This window comes from Lycorma delicatula, chromosome 5 (assembly GCF_047948215.1).
Source record: "Lycorma delicatula isolate Av1 chromosome 5, ASM4794821v1, whole genome shotgun sequence".
NCBI classification, from domain to species: domain Eukaryota; kingdom Metazoa; phylum Arthropoda; class Insecta; order Hemiptera; family Fulgoridae; genus Lycorma; species Lycorma delicatula.
Genome location: NC_134459.1, coordinates 65241729 through 65256732, shown reverse-complemented (window position 1 = coordinate 65256732; position 15004 = coordinate 65241729). Strand labels below are relative to the sequence as shown.

Here is a 15004-nt window from a genome sequence, read left to right as displayed (position 1 = left end):
AGATTCCACATCAAATTATCAGTTCCAACTATAAACAGGACTGGTAAAATTGTCTTTTTCAGGGCTTAAGAATAACAAACATATTTCAAATGATTGCAGAAATATTTTTCTGTTTAATAAACAAAATAATCTTAAAAATAAACACAATATTTGGTCACAGAATAAATTATTCTTCACAAAGCAGCAGAAATCAGCTGTAAACTGAATGCTGAACTAAATGCAATTTAAAACCTATCTCTGATAAAAGACAAATCAATTCCAAAGAGTAAATTGCCAGGTAAACTAAAAAAAGTGTTAAAAAATTTGCAGTTTTCCACATCAGCATGCCCAGCATCCACTAAAAGTGCAGGCAATATTTATTCCTACAAATGACATCACTCTACTCTCATGTGTGTGCCACACACATGTACTTCCTTAATATTTATAAGTTTGAGCTTTTTACACGTCAGGTGTTTAACCTGTAACAATAAAAAGAGGCTTGGGAAACATGTGAAGTAATTAAACTAATATACATCTTACTGTCATGAAACAATCTACTATGAAAACAACGTATTTAAAATTGTATTACCTCTATTCACAAAGGGAAATTTGAAACTAGTAAAATATCTATTTCTGAAATATTTTACAGGTGAGACACAGGAAATTACTTATTTTGAAGTCAGCAACATGGTTACCTAAATGATTATGTTTTGGATTTATTTAATTTTATTTGGAGGTTAGATGTTCTTCCATGTTTTAGATTTAGCAATGAAAGTTCAGAACTCTTTTGTATTAGATTTTAGTGACTGAGGCAAAGGACCAGCTTCTAACTATTTAACATGGGTAATATAAAGTTTAATGGGTACTTATGTATTAACACCACCGCAGCTACAGCTTTGTTATTTATATAAATTTAACCTAAGCTCGCTTCGCTCGCTAACCTTGACTAATTAACAGGAGTGTTTTGATTATTTAACCTTTTCAGATCATGTAGCCTTGTCACTGGCTATGTACGGCGTCAGTTTTAAAACGCTGTTACAAAACCATTTTATATGGCATCTAAGTCTTATTTTGTTTTATATTAACAAAGGAATCAGTTCTATTACACAATTTGAACGACATTTATGCAATGTAAAATGTTTTATTTAGACTAGAAAGAATATGACCATTTTTTCTCAGAAATGTGCTTTTGTGTGTGTGACTTGTGTATTATAATTGCTAAGGGTTACAGATTTATTTATTATTTACAAAAATAGCTTATCTTACTAGCAAGATATCGAAGTATTGAAACACATAATAAATTATGATATACGGCACACAAAAAAGAAGAAGGAATTTGTGGTCAAAAATATGTCACTTTTACTTGAGATCTATAAATATCTTTTCTGACAAAATGATATCGGTAAACATGTATCACATAGAGATTCGTAATGAATAAGAGTATACAGTAAAAATAGTTTTTTGTCAATCTGAATAGCCTTTTGAGTGGTGGGAATTTTTATAAAACGTAGTTTTCTGAATCTACATTCACTTATACTAACATATGTTACTAATCTGTGATTTATGACACTGGTTTTTCATCATATTTTGCCCAATTTTCAACAGATTTGCTGGAAAGTATTATTTTTAAAATCAGCAAACTATGTTTCATAAACACAAAGCAAAAAAAATAAATTTCGCTAATAAAAAACGCAGTAGAAATCGTAATTTTTGTACTGTTTCAATTTTTTTGTTGTTACAGGCATAAAAAATATCCATTCGTAACAGTTTTTTTTTTGTCAAAATCTGTTAAATCTCTTTAATATACTGTAATTTTTTGAACTTTTTTTCACAAGAGGGCAGCATAAGATTATGAAGGGAGGCAATCAGATACAAACATATTTTCGCGGAGCGCTAATCAACTGCGGATCATTGTGATGGGAAAAGGTTAAATAATAAATAATTGCAATAATTACTGAATTTATTAAATAAATACTCAAAAAATTACGGTGTTAATTAGTCAAGGTTAGCGAGCGTAGGTTAAGTTTGGTTACATTATATTTATAAAATAAATAAATATAAATAACCATTTATTAAAATTAATAAAGAGACTGTTCATTTTCCACCGAAATCCGATTGACTACTTTGTTTTTAAATAAAACTGTAGCTGCGGCGGTGCTAATACATAAGTGCCATTTAATGATACAGGTTAGCATGAGATGTGAAAAGGATTGGGAAATCAAAAGCAGCATGTATACCACCTGATTCATTGCTTCTAAACATGCTTGATGAAGCTAATATTCATATCTCAGGGTCTGTTAAAGAGAAAAATTATTTTTTTTTTTGTCAAATACAAATCCAAAATCTTCAGGATTAATAATACATTCAGAGAAAATCACAGTTTTGTGAGCTATCTATTGATCACTATCCATGTCTATTTTTCAAGAAGATTCACTATTATTTCATAAATAATTCATTTTTCTGAAATAAAATAAAACTAATATTTTTTTTTATTAAAAATTTTAATACTTTTTTTTATTTATAATTTTCTCTTATCAAGATTTTTCAATAGTTTTCCTTGGCCCTCCTAGGCAAATTCAGGAGCAGTTACTTTTTGTTGCAAAAATCAAAATTTAATAATCCTGCTGGTATCTAAATAATGTATAATTAAACACTATCTGAATAAAATATTTATTAATGTTGGAAATTGCACAGTTATCAGTTACATAATTCAAACACTTGTAAAAGTATGGAACAGTATCTTTTATAAAGCTTCATCAATCACACGCTTCTTTATAATAGCAAGAATAAGGTGGTAACCTCATGATAGGAATGTTTTCCTAATTTAATTCTAATAACAGTATTAACATTATTGATTGTTAGATATTATGTTAAAAAACATAAAATTCACATTAGTAAAAATTCACATTTTGCTATTCGTATCAATCAGACTACAATTCCAACAAATTAAGTTAAATAGCAAAATATTAGCATATCTTCTTTTGTTTGGCATTTACTACATTTTTGATCAAATACTTATGAAAAAAATTAATAAAAACTGAAAAAAATTGTGCTTATAAAATTATTAAAAGAATCTTTAAAAAAAAATTACCTTGAATAAGTGATAGAGATCATCACAGAGATCTTGAACAAAATTCATGTCAGAGAGAAGTGGTAAGACAAGGTCTTTAGTTTCTTGGCTAAATGGAACCTTGGCGTGAGACAGCCAGGCCCAGTGGTAAGGATATGCACGCCAAGAGTCTGGGTGTTTAAATGGAAATGCCAAACCATTATCTATAGCAGCAATTTTAACTTCTGGCCTCTCAATTATATTCCATTCCTGTAAAAAAAAATATCAGAACTACAAGAAATGTACTAAGGGTTGTCTAGAAAGTAAATTCCATTACGCTATTAAAAAGTATAAAAATTATAAACATGAAGGAAAAGAACTGTATAGTTCCTTATAAATAAAATGAACTGAATGTGTTAAATAGCAGAGGAAATTGAATATAATGCTATATGATTAATCAGAAGGTAGACAAAAAAAGCATGAGAAAGAAGTGAAAAATTAAGAATCAGATGTGGATGGAAAGCCATTATTAGGAAAAAAAGAAAGAGCTAACAAACAAATGATAGGATTTAATAAAGGAATTTAAGGGGGTAGGGGAATTATCAATGATGCTTTGGAAAAAAAAAACAATTGTTACTTTTTGAGAAAGTTAAAAACAAAACAAAAAAGTAACAACAAAATTGTACTGTTGTTAAGTTTCAGAAAGAGTGTGTGTACATGAGAAATCATCCTGGCCCTCAAACAATAATAGAAGGTAGTCTCTTTTTTGAATAAAGTTGCCTATATGACATTTGTAGATCTTTAGAAAACATCTGAAAATAAAGAATGTTATTTATAAAACATGACAGTCGCAAGTGATTTTGATAATGTTATTAAAACTTTTACAGTATATTATTTACATTGTCTCTTTAGTTATATTTTAAAATAGTTTATTTTATTAGAAAGAAAAATAAAATGTCATATGGAAAATTGGATTGAAATGTTGGGAAAGATGACTTGCATAGAATCTGATTGTTATAAACATTGCAAATTAGTTAACAATGACAAGAGTAAAAGATGAAAAACCAGCAAAAAAAACCAAAAGGAAGAAAAGAATTTATTCTTTTCCTAAAAAAAAAATTTTCTATGAAACATCATCACAATCTAAACTGCAAAAAAATGCAATTTAGGGAAAATCTTTAAAATAAAGCATTTTTTAATAATCTTAACATGTGTTAAACTAAACAATTTTTTAATAAAATATGTGAGCTATATAAAAAAAGAATTCCAAAGGCTAATAAAAAAAAGAAAAATTACATTAATTGCTAATATAGTTTTTAAAACTCTAGAAATTTAAATATAGTCTCTACCATTACTGATGTACTTACTAAAGCAAGGCATAAGCTTTAATGAATACTGTTGCACTATCAGCTCTCTCTGTCATTAATATAATTTTACAGTTCATAATCATCAAAAACTTGACTTGGAACTCAACTTCAGCTGTACAAACAGTGGAAGAAGTCACAAAGTGCTTAGCATAGATGATATAGATTGCTCCTGTATATATGATTCAATGAGATATAGTGTGGAAACAGAAAAATAAACTAAGAATTACTGTAGAGTATATACTATAACACCAACATTCTGTGCTTATTTTTGGGATGGCACAACATGTGTCATACAAGTCTCATAATAAATAGAATTTTTTGTTGAGCCTCAGTGGATAAATTAAACCAAAAGAATGCCACATCTGTTCCAGAGTACAGCATATATGATCTTTTCTAGTTAATATCATCTGCATGAACCTTTGTGCACTGAATGGCTTCTGCTGTAAGGAACGTTGTTTTTATTCAGGTGTGAATACAATATCCAACTTCTGTTAATATATGACTTCAATAATTTATCACCTCCTCCCAGTAATACATTAAAAATATTTTTAAGACGCTTGTAAGGAATTTTGTTTTTATTAAAGCATGAATACAATACCCAAGATTCCTGTTAATGTATGACTTAATAATTCATCACCCTCCTCCAAGTAATATGTTAAAAATGCCAAGTATTGTCAAGACCCTTATTTCTTGTATTTCTCTAAGAGCGTTTTGAGCATGCACACATTTCATGACAATTAAGTGACACACACTACACAGTTTATGTATTTCAGAAATCTCTTTAACAAGAACACAGAATTTTGTGAAACTCAATTCGTATATTGATTTTTAAATCATTGTGATACTGACAAATACACAAAAAGTGCCATTCCCCCAAAAATTCATTCTTTACTTTTTCATAGTGGGCACTATCTTGTCCTTCATTAAGCTAAAGTTCCTAGTATTCAAAAATGAGACCTGATTTTGTAAATGGTGGTGTCACAATAATAACAACTGTTTCAGTGATAATTAAGCATTTGATTTCTGAATAACTCAATCCTAACAGAAAAATATCTTTATAAATCAATTTTAATAATAAAAGCAAGCTTTTATTAAGAATACTCACAATGAAATTGTTCATTTAGTATATGCTCTACAAGATAAATCTGATTAGTCCATGAGAATAAAAAATTGAGTTGATGAGATCAAATAAAATAGTGCTTACTTCAAGTTTTATCTTTATATAAAATTAAGATTAGGAATGATCATCATTATGAATTTCAATTTTAATAATTTTTTGATTGTGTGACATCTTTGAGGTCTAATAGCAACAAATAAATTTAACAGATAAAGAAAGTTTGATTGAATTTTACAGAAAAACTTTACAATCTGTACACTGAAAACTATTTTTGGAATTCATTTTATAAATATTTTTAGGCATTATATAATGTATTACAGAATGTGCTCTTTTCCCTAAGTCAAATCAGATACTGACAAAACAATACAGTAGAATATAAGATTGTAATACTTAAAAAAAACTTTGAGTAAAGCTTACTGTAGCATCCTCCATTTCAGCATCTCCTGGCGCATGTAACTGAACACTGGTCATAGTATTAGAATTCTGCACAGCAGGTGCATTATATTTTATTAACCAATTATCATTACCTCTATCAGTATTACGAATAATATAATCTAATACAACCATGCGCTCAAATTGTAAACGGAATTGCATCTGTAATGCTGGTGATAAGGGTTCTAATTCCATACGACGTAACCAATATTCTGCATCTTTATATCCATCAACAAACAATTGGAAAGAGCCTATCTGTAAAAAAAAATATAAATAAATTAAAAACATATTTTTGCCACAAAATTGCATTTCAGATCAAAATATTTTCCCATAGATAAAACAGTATTAGTTACCTAGACATTTTTAGATATATAAAATGGCATTTTGTTCTTAAGAGCAATCACACATTTTAATGCTTTTAATACATTCACATCTCACAGACCAAAATATAATTATTAAAAATAATATGACCAAAACTTTGTGGTATTACATGATTTGTATTTTCATTGTGCTGCTTTCTTAATATTTAATAATCTGGTATGATAAGCCTCCAAGGAAACTGCAACAACTCACTTTGAGAATGTTATTCCCATACACTGTTTTTTGTATGGGATGAAAAAGAGTAAAAATGTTCTGTGGATATTATTTACAGATTTATCTATATTAAAATTTTAAAAAAAATAAACTTAAAAATTCAATAATGCTCAGGTAAACAAGGGAATAATATAAATTTTAGTGTACTAGTTTAATAAACAGAATAATTTAAACCCAATCACTTCAGTATACTGGGTTAAAGCAACTGAGTACAAAAAAGTCACAGTAGAGTAAACCACTAAAATTTATGGATCTAAAATATTGAAAGTAAATTCATAATGTACAATTCAAAATGTAAATTCATTTTTATGACAATAAAAAAAGATCCATTAGCTAAAATATTTCTAAGCAATCACCATAGTTGAACTAAGACTAAGGATTATTGTAACTTTGGTTGCTAATTCCTATATGATATAAGCTGTGTATGAGCCTGCATTATCATGCAGCAAGATCTCCTTGTGTTAATATCCTTCACAATTATTTTTTATGTCTCACTCTCACATTAAACCAGCACTCATCTCTTATTAACTAACAGTCAAATGATGTCATTTCATGTCAAACCAGACATGTATAAACATGCCAGTGAGTCAAGCAATGAATAATTCAACAAGATGAAATTTTCTTCAGTACGAGTTCAGCTCTTGGAATGACTTGCTCTCTTCTTTAGTTGGGTAGTGGTTTAATCATATACATGTTACAAAGATTTTTTCATAAGTGATGCCATAAATGACAGAACAACTCTTGGTATTCTTTTATTGAACATCAAAATTTGTTAAGTTGTGTATGTTTTGTGCTGTGTTATATTGCCCATGGTGAAACAATTTTCTAAATTGTTAAGTAAATACTAAATTACTTAAAGTAATTAAGTATTTATACAACTTAATTATTTTTATAATTAAGTATTTCTGAAATATTTCAGTTTACTTTCATTCATTAAAACATTTTGAATTTTACAATGAATAAAAATCAGGCTGTAAAAATTCTCCAAAATTTTGTTACTTTTGCAGAATTCAGCATGAAAAGTCAACGAAAACCAGTATCGAATCTGCTGAAAACTGCTTACAAATATTATTTTGACTGTCCCTCGGGAGACCAAGATAAATCCTGGGCTCCACATGTAGCATGCATCAAGTGCATACTACATGTCCAAATTTTTATGCATCAAGTAGCATGCACTTAATGCATGCCACTTCTGACGCATGTAGCATTCATCAAGTTTTTCTGTTAAACTAATCCAGAGATTAAAAGGAAAAAAGAGCATTTCCCTTTTGGCATACCTTTGATTTGGCGAAGAGCCTACTAACCATTATGATGACTGCTATTTTTGCTTAACAAATGTTACTGGTTTCAATTCAAACAATGGTTGAATTACAAATTCATGGTGATTTACAGATTCAGATTGCTCCAACTTCTTGGAAAGAAATTTCTGATTCCCCAGAAGGCTCAACTGATGAATCCTCAACTTCAATAGATATTAATTACATTACATTAGAATGAAATACTGAACCTCAACTCATCACATAAGCAGAACTGAACAAACTAATTTGTGACTTGTATTTGTCGAAATAGCATCCAGAACTCATATGTTCATGTCTTAAAGAATGGAGAACTTATTAAACAAGGATACTAAAATTTCAATTTACAGCAATCAAAATAAAAATTTACTGAATTACTTCAGAGTTTAATTTGTTTCTGCCATGATGTTAGGGGACTAATGTCTGAACTGGGCATTGAATATGTTATTGATGATCGGTGAACCTTAAAGGCAGAGCTGTTGCATAACTAAAATAAGTTTTCTTCTGTACTGGTAGTGTATGCTGCAGGAATGAAAAACATATGAAAGTATATCAAACATTTTAAAAGCTATAAAAACGATGAACATTCATGGCGAATCACTGCTGACCTGAAAGTGGGCTCTTCTTCTCAGATTCCAGAGTGGCTTTATAAAATGTTATGTTTGTGGAACAGTCAGGCTACAAATAACAGTATGCAATTAAAAGACTGGCCAAAAAGAAATCAGTTTACCCCAGGACTGGAAAATGTGGTCAATATTCCCCTTATCAAAGGAGATTGTATTGTTTTACCATCTCTACACATAAAACTGATGAAGAATTTTGTAAAAGCATTAGATAAAGATTGAGACGACTTTAAATATTTAGCTGAGGTTTTTTCACAATTAGGTAAAGCCAAATTGAAAGAGGGAAGATTCATTGGACCAAATATAACAAAATTAATTTGTGAAAATATATTTGCAAGCAACTGAATGCTAAAGAACTAGCAGCACATAAGTCTTCAAAGATGTTGTTACTGGTTTTCTTGGAAATGAAAATGCTGAAAACCATGGTCAGCTTATAAATGAACTCTTAGTGAATCACAAAAATTTAGGCTGCATTGAAAATTCAGTTTTTTCATTCTCATTTGGACTTCTTCCCTTTAAACTTGGGCGACATCAGCGTCGAACAAGGAGAAAGGTTCCAAGATATATTGCAGTAGTAACATTATCAAGGCAGATAGGTGGAATGAATCAATCTATGATGAGTGATTACTGCTGGATGATAAAAAGAGAAGACCAAACACAGAAGCAAAATAAGAAAAAAGAAATTACGATAAACTTAAATATCTGCAAAATAAAGATAGGCATTTTAATCATAATTATTATTTTTGTATTCTATTATTCAAGAAGTTTTTCAATATTTTAAAGAATCATAACTAAAAATCTGAGGGTGATGGAACAGATTTCATTTTAAATACATTCTAATTCACCTACTTTTATCTCTGTTTCAATTTATTTTTTTTTGTTAATAACAGTGTCAAATTCTTTTCTTTATCACATATATCTGGTCTTCTTCAAATTTCAAATAATATTTTAGCATTTTTGTAAATTCTTTTATTCTTCACTGTAACTCTAAGGACTTTGATATCACCAGCAGTTTTCCTTTTGTATGACAAAAATGCTTGGCTGGATTACCAAATCAAGATTCATTTTTCATGAATCTTTTTTGACTATGACACGGTTAGTTCAACAAAAGAGTAAATCAGATCCAAACAATCTACACTAAACAATCTGCTGAATCATTTACGATTATTAAGCATAAGCATCAAATGTTAGGCACCATGTAATAAAATGCGATGTACAGATTTATCAACAAACAAAAATATAAGAAATACATTTATTACTTACTTTTGGTCTAAGTCCTAGCCTATGAAATTTGCGACCTAATTTAGGAAAATGCTCATTAATAGCGACTTTCATCTGTGATTTCCTGCGATCTATTCTATGATAGTTAAAAGTTTCACTGACAAGTTTCACAACCTGTTAAGCACAAAAATCTCAGTAAAATCCAAAATAACAAATGGAGTAATCAATGTAATAATTCAATGAATTCAACCTATGAAAAGAAATTAATCTGAATTTCATGTAAACTATGTTCACTAAATATTAAAAAAAGAACTTTCAGACTTAAATATTATTGCTTTATCTAGATAAAAAGGTAATAGAACATTACAGATATATATATGTGAACAATCTGCTTTAAACAGTATTAATAAATCAAGCTAAAGAGAAGCTTGTCAGATTGCTTTTACTTCTGGAAAGATTGGAGTTTTCCAATCTTTCTCATACTAAATGTACCATACTGAGAGGCCAGTTTTTAAAATCCACAGAAATGATAAATTTCAAAGGTGTAATTAAATAAAGAATAATAATGTATGTATTACATCAATATAGGTGTACACCTATATACCCATAATTGAAACGCTTGGCACAACCGTTTATGGTAGTATAATCATTTAGTATATTTCTAATCACTTCTCTTCTTCACTAACCAAAGGTTTCTCTTCATAATTTTAGACATTTCCGGTATTTTTGAGATGAGATATTTTAAATTATTTTCTCATACAGGAAATCAAGTTGATGATGGCTTGAAGTGGAAAATTTACTTGTCCTTATCTTTCTTTGTTTATGATGTACATAAAAACAAATCAGTAATGTTTCTAATTGTTTTCAGTAAAGCTGAAATTAGTGAATGTATATTCTAAGAAAAAAAAGTATCACATATATTTATTTATTTATGTAATTCACATTCAGTTTGTTTACATGATGCGAAGTGATGTTAAAACTTCTTCACTGAACAATGAGGTTTACCTATAATGTAACTACAAGAATCAATAATATATTTTATAATACAAAATAGAAAATTAATAAATTATTTCTCATAAATAATTTGGAGAAAAACATTAAAAACTTACACAAAAATAAAAATTAAATCAACAACTAAAGCTTAAATAGTATTTTTATTTTATCTGAAATGCAGCTAATCAAATTTTCTGCATAACTAGTTTTTCTATAGAATGAAGTAGTGAAACTGAATTTTCCTATTAAAATTGTACTTCTATTAAAGAACAATAGGGAACAACTAGTTTTACAGAAAATTAGTCTTTTTTAATTATTACAAACAATCAGATCTGTAATGACAAACTTGGAAAGAGAATAAATTGTAATTGTTTTAAAAAAAATTATGTGGTGGTGTATATTGCTTTATAAAAAAAGGAGTACAACAATTTATAGCTTGTTCCTGTCTTTCTTATCTATATGATATGTGAAGCATCTGAGGGTACATACATGAAAAAGAAAAACCTACTTTGCTTCAGACTCTTCTTAATGTGCTTGGCATAGGATGTTTAATGTTCAGAATGGCTATGCCAATTTCTGAAGTGAAATGTTCCACCAGACTGCCTAAACATTAAAATTATGATGCCAAAAGATGAGATTAGAATGTAGATTCCACAAAACCAATTTGTTAAATTACCTATCAGGTTTCATTGTTTCTAATGTATTCATCTCATGAATATTATTTATTAGTTGTACAACAATTAATTAAATCGGTCAGGAATGCAATGAAAGAACTGCAGACATCCAGCAATTCTCTTTCTTGTGCAGAAAAACATTTTACTGTATAATTTTAATTAAATGATTTTTTTTATAGCATAATAGTTGTGTTTGTTAAAGAGTCACATAAATTTTTTTCAAAATTTCTGGTACAATATACAACAAAGTTAAAAAATTTAATTGACAAAGTTAAATGATAAGAAAGACAAGAACTAAATACCTCTTTGAATGCAGTAAATTAGACTTTATAGGAAATTACAAACTTTCTGCCAAAAGTAAAAAGTGCACGAATTGTAAAAATATAATTTTAACATGAATATGAGATGACATTTCAGTTTTGTATAAATTAAATTTCCACTTACCAACAATTTAATAAGAGTAAATCCTAATACTTTCAGACTGTAACTCCATCTTCAGGGATGTTTATTTAAATTCAAAGCATGTTAATTTAATTTAAAGTTTATAATAGTCAGTTGTGAAGAATAAAATTAATTTGTACATCAATAAGACAGTAACTCACACTTGTTAAGATGTTTTAACAATTTATAGAATTTTATTATTTAATTTTAAAAACAATTATTGCTTTGAATTTAAATTTACATTCCTGAAAATCCCTGAAGATGGAGTAACAGCTTTGAAAGAACTACAATTTACACTTTTTAAATTGTTGGTAAGTGGGAATTTAATTTATACAATTGTATTAATAATAACGGTGCCTAATGGTTAGTAAATTAAATTTCAGTTTTACAGGATTGTAATAGGCCTAAAGAAAGTTAAACAGCCAATCTCTTTTTCACTGCACAGCTAATATCATTACAAAAAAGACTAGTAGCTACTGAAAAATAACAACTACACTAATTACTTGAATTAAAATTAAAATAATAAATTGTGGCACTTTTTCTGTTCTTTCCATTTAATTATAATAATTATACATTTTCCCTCTCCTTTGGGCCAATGTTAAAAAATGAATACATTTAATGTTTCGATTTTAGATAAAATGTAATATACACTCTTATGTACATTACATTTGGCAATCTAAAAATATCTAGGGTCTTAATAGGGAGCAGAATACTGCTGAATTCTTATAATAGATATCATAATGCACATAATTTACCTTAGTTTTTGGTACAATATTTAGTTGAAGTTTCTGATCTACTAAACTAGCTCCAGCTTCTGATAAATAACCTTGATTAGGTATTAAACATTCACGGCCAAAACAACAAGGACAACATAATTTATGCATCCATTTGGTCCATTTTGGATTTAATCTTCCATAGGGTTCTTCATCTTTTGGTTTAAAAACACCTATGTTTTTCTGGAACAAAATTACAAACTACATATTAAATCTACAAAAATTGAATTTAAAATAGCAAAAATGCTGTTAACATTACAAATTGTTTTCCAAAACTTCATATTTTTGGAACAAATAAAAAACTCAATCATTTTGATTACATTTACATGTCTGGTAGGTCTTAAAAATGAAAATCTAATCCCTTGCATAATTCCAAATGATCCCTCTTGCGCATAACAAATGACCCCACAATTAACTGTTATGTTGTTACACATATTGTTATTATGAGATCAATTATTTCAATGTATGTATATTGCAATTATTAAGACAGGCAAACAGAAGAGAAGGAAATACTTTTAATTGAAATAATCAATAAAAAAATTACACAATTTTTCAACATTTTAATTAGCTCTCCTGGGTAAGGTATACTTTGAAACAATTTTTAATCCCGTTATTAATAAATTAAAAAAATAATCATCTTTCTGTAAAATTAGTGTAACAAAACAAGGTGTGCCATAAATATAAATAAATAAAAACATATAGGCCAACACATTAGGTATACTAACAAAGATACAGCAGAATTAGTAGTACAATAATATATTAGTATAGTATAATGTATTAGTAGTACAAATGAAAATTTACAATATAACACAAGTTGATGTTATCAAATAAGCTACTTAAAATAGAAACTATTAATAATTACAAGTAATATGAATAATAATAATGATAATAAATGCAACATTAAGTAATGGTAATGATACATATTAACTGGTAAAATGAGTAATTTTTTCAACAACTTAACAATAAATAGTTCTATGTCTATTATTAGCGAACATAAATTGATACTAAAATTTCATCATGTGTAGAAAAATAATGTATTAAAATTCTTTAACAGATGATTTAATCTTTAAAATTACTTTATACATATATTAATGATAAATATCATGAAATACTTAATAAAAAAGTACAATTTTCATAGAATTATTTCCATATAATGAGTTATCACACAACACATGTTAATTTTATTTGGAGGCCTGAAATCTTCAGCAAACAGTAATAAAAGTACTAAGTAACAGAAGTTACATTTATTAAAACCTTTATAAGCTGAAAAGCACACAAATTAATTTAATTCAATGTTGCCCAAAAATGACAGGATTTTACAATCTTGGTGTTTTAAGAGATTCTACCTTAGTATAAAAACTTGAAAAAAATTATTTTTAACTGTGTAGGAAAGTACAACTTATTTTCCTGAAACACTACATAATATGTATCAAAAGTAACCATTTCAAAACAAAGAGTTCAATCACAATAACTGCAACTCTTAAATTATATGGCAGACCATAATTCCAATATGGATTATCGCTGACAGCACCATGTGGCTCCATAAGGGGTCTATTTCAAAGATTATTAAATGTATTTGCTCATATCTTTAATAAACTGAGTTTGCCGGTATCAATCCAGTTACTTTCAGAACAAACCCTGTATGTAACTTCAAACACAAAATGAGTATAAGTATGTAGTAGTTTACTTATGTAAATTTATCTATTTTTACTTTCCTCTTTAAACTTATAAAATTTCACATCATTCAGTGATTATTTTGTTGACAGTCTAACTTTTAAAAAGAAATCCCTGTTTTCAATTATTATATGAAAATTGTTTAACAATAGTTGATGCTTTTAGAACAGAGAATAAAAGATATTACTCTATAAATTTGGAGTGATTATTGAAGGTGCAATTAAATTAATGAAAATTCAAATTTATTGCAAATATTTCAAATCACTCCTATCTTTTATCAAGTAATCTACTCATGCCAAAGGTTTAATTACTGTCCAGTGATAAGTCCAGTAACCAAATTTCTGTATTTTTGTTTCTCATAAACTCTTATTGCATAGAATAATTTTAATTTAACATAATTTTTGAATATTTTATTTTTGTACAGGCAAATATAATTATACTCCCATAAAACACTATAATTGCATTATTGTTCTCTGTGAGCAGATGTTACAATATAAATTTACAAATGGTTCAATTTATTTTTATATTTCATTACGAGAGTATTTAATCTACATTTAAATTATATGTCAGGTCTAGCTCTGATTATTGGTCTGTAAAAAATAATTGTATATTAAATACAGTTATTTTTACATTTATCAGGTCTAGCTCAAGTTATTATTAGTCTTAAAGGCTTCAACAAAAATCTTTATCAACTAATGTTACCCCACTAAGTTATCTATAATGATAAAGATTTTATCTATCACTAACTTTATTTCATACAAAGAATTGAAGA

At 27.9% G+C, this 15004-nt stretch overlaps 1 protein-coding gene across 4 annotated transcripts in view; it reads right to left on the bottom strand.

Moving 5' to 3' along the window:
* The window catches only part of Pi4KIIalpha (phosphatidylinositol 4-kinase II alpha), a 41256-nt gene that overhangs the window by 3351 nt on the left and 22901 nt on the right, over positions 1-15004 (bottom strand). For all 4 annotated transcript variants that reach the window (XM_075366314.1, XM_075366312.1, XM_075366313.1 and 1 more), the window contains 4 exons: positions 12541-12741; positions 9720-9851; positions 5930-6199; positions 3071-3298 (listed from right to left, as the gene is read on the bottom strand). In XM_075366314.1, coding sequence (XP_075222429.1) covers positions 3071-3298; positions 5930-6199; positions 9720-9851; positions 12541-12741 — 831 coding nt within the window. The remainder of the gene's footprint in view (positions 1-3070; positions 3299-5929; positions 6200-9719; positions 9852-12540; positions 12742-15004) is intronic.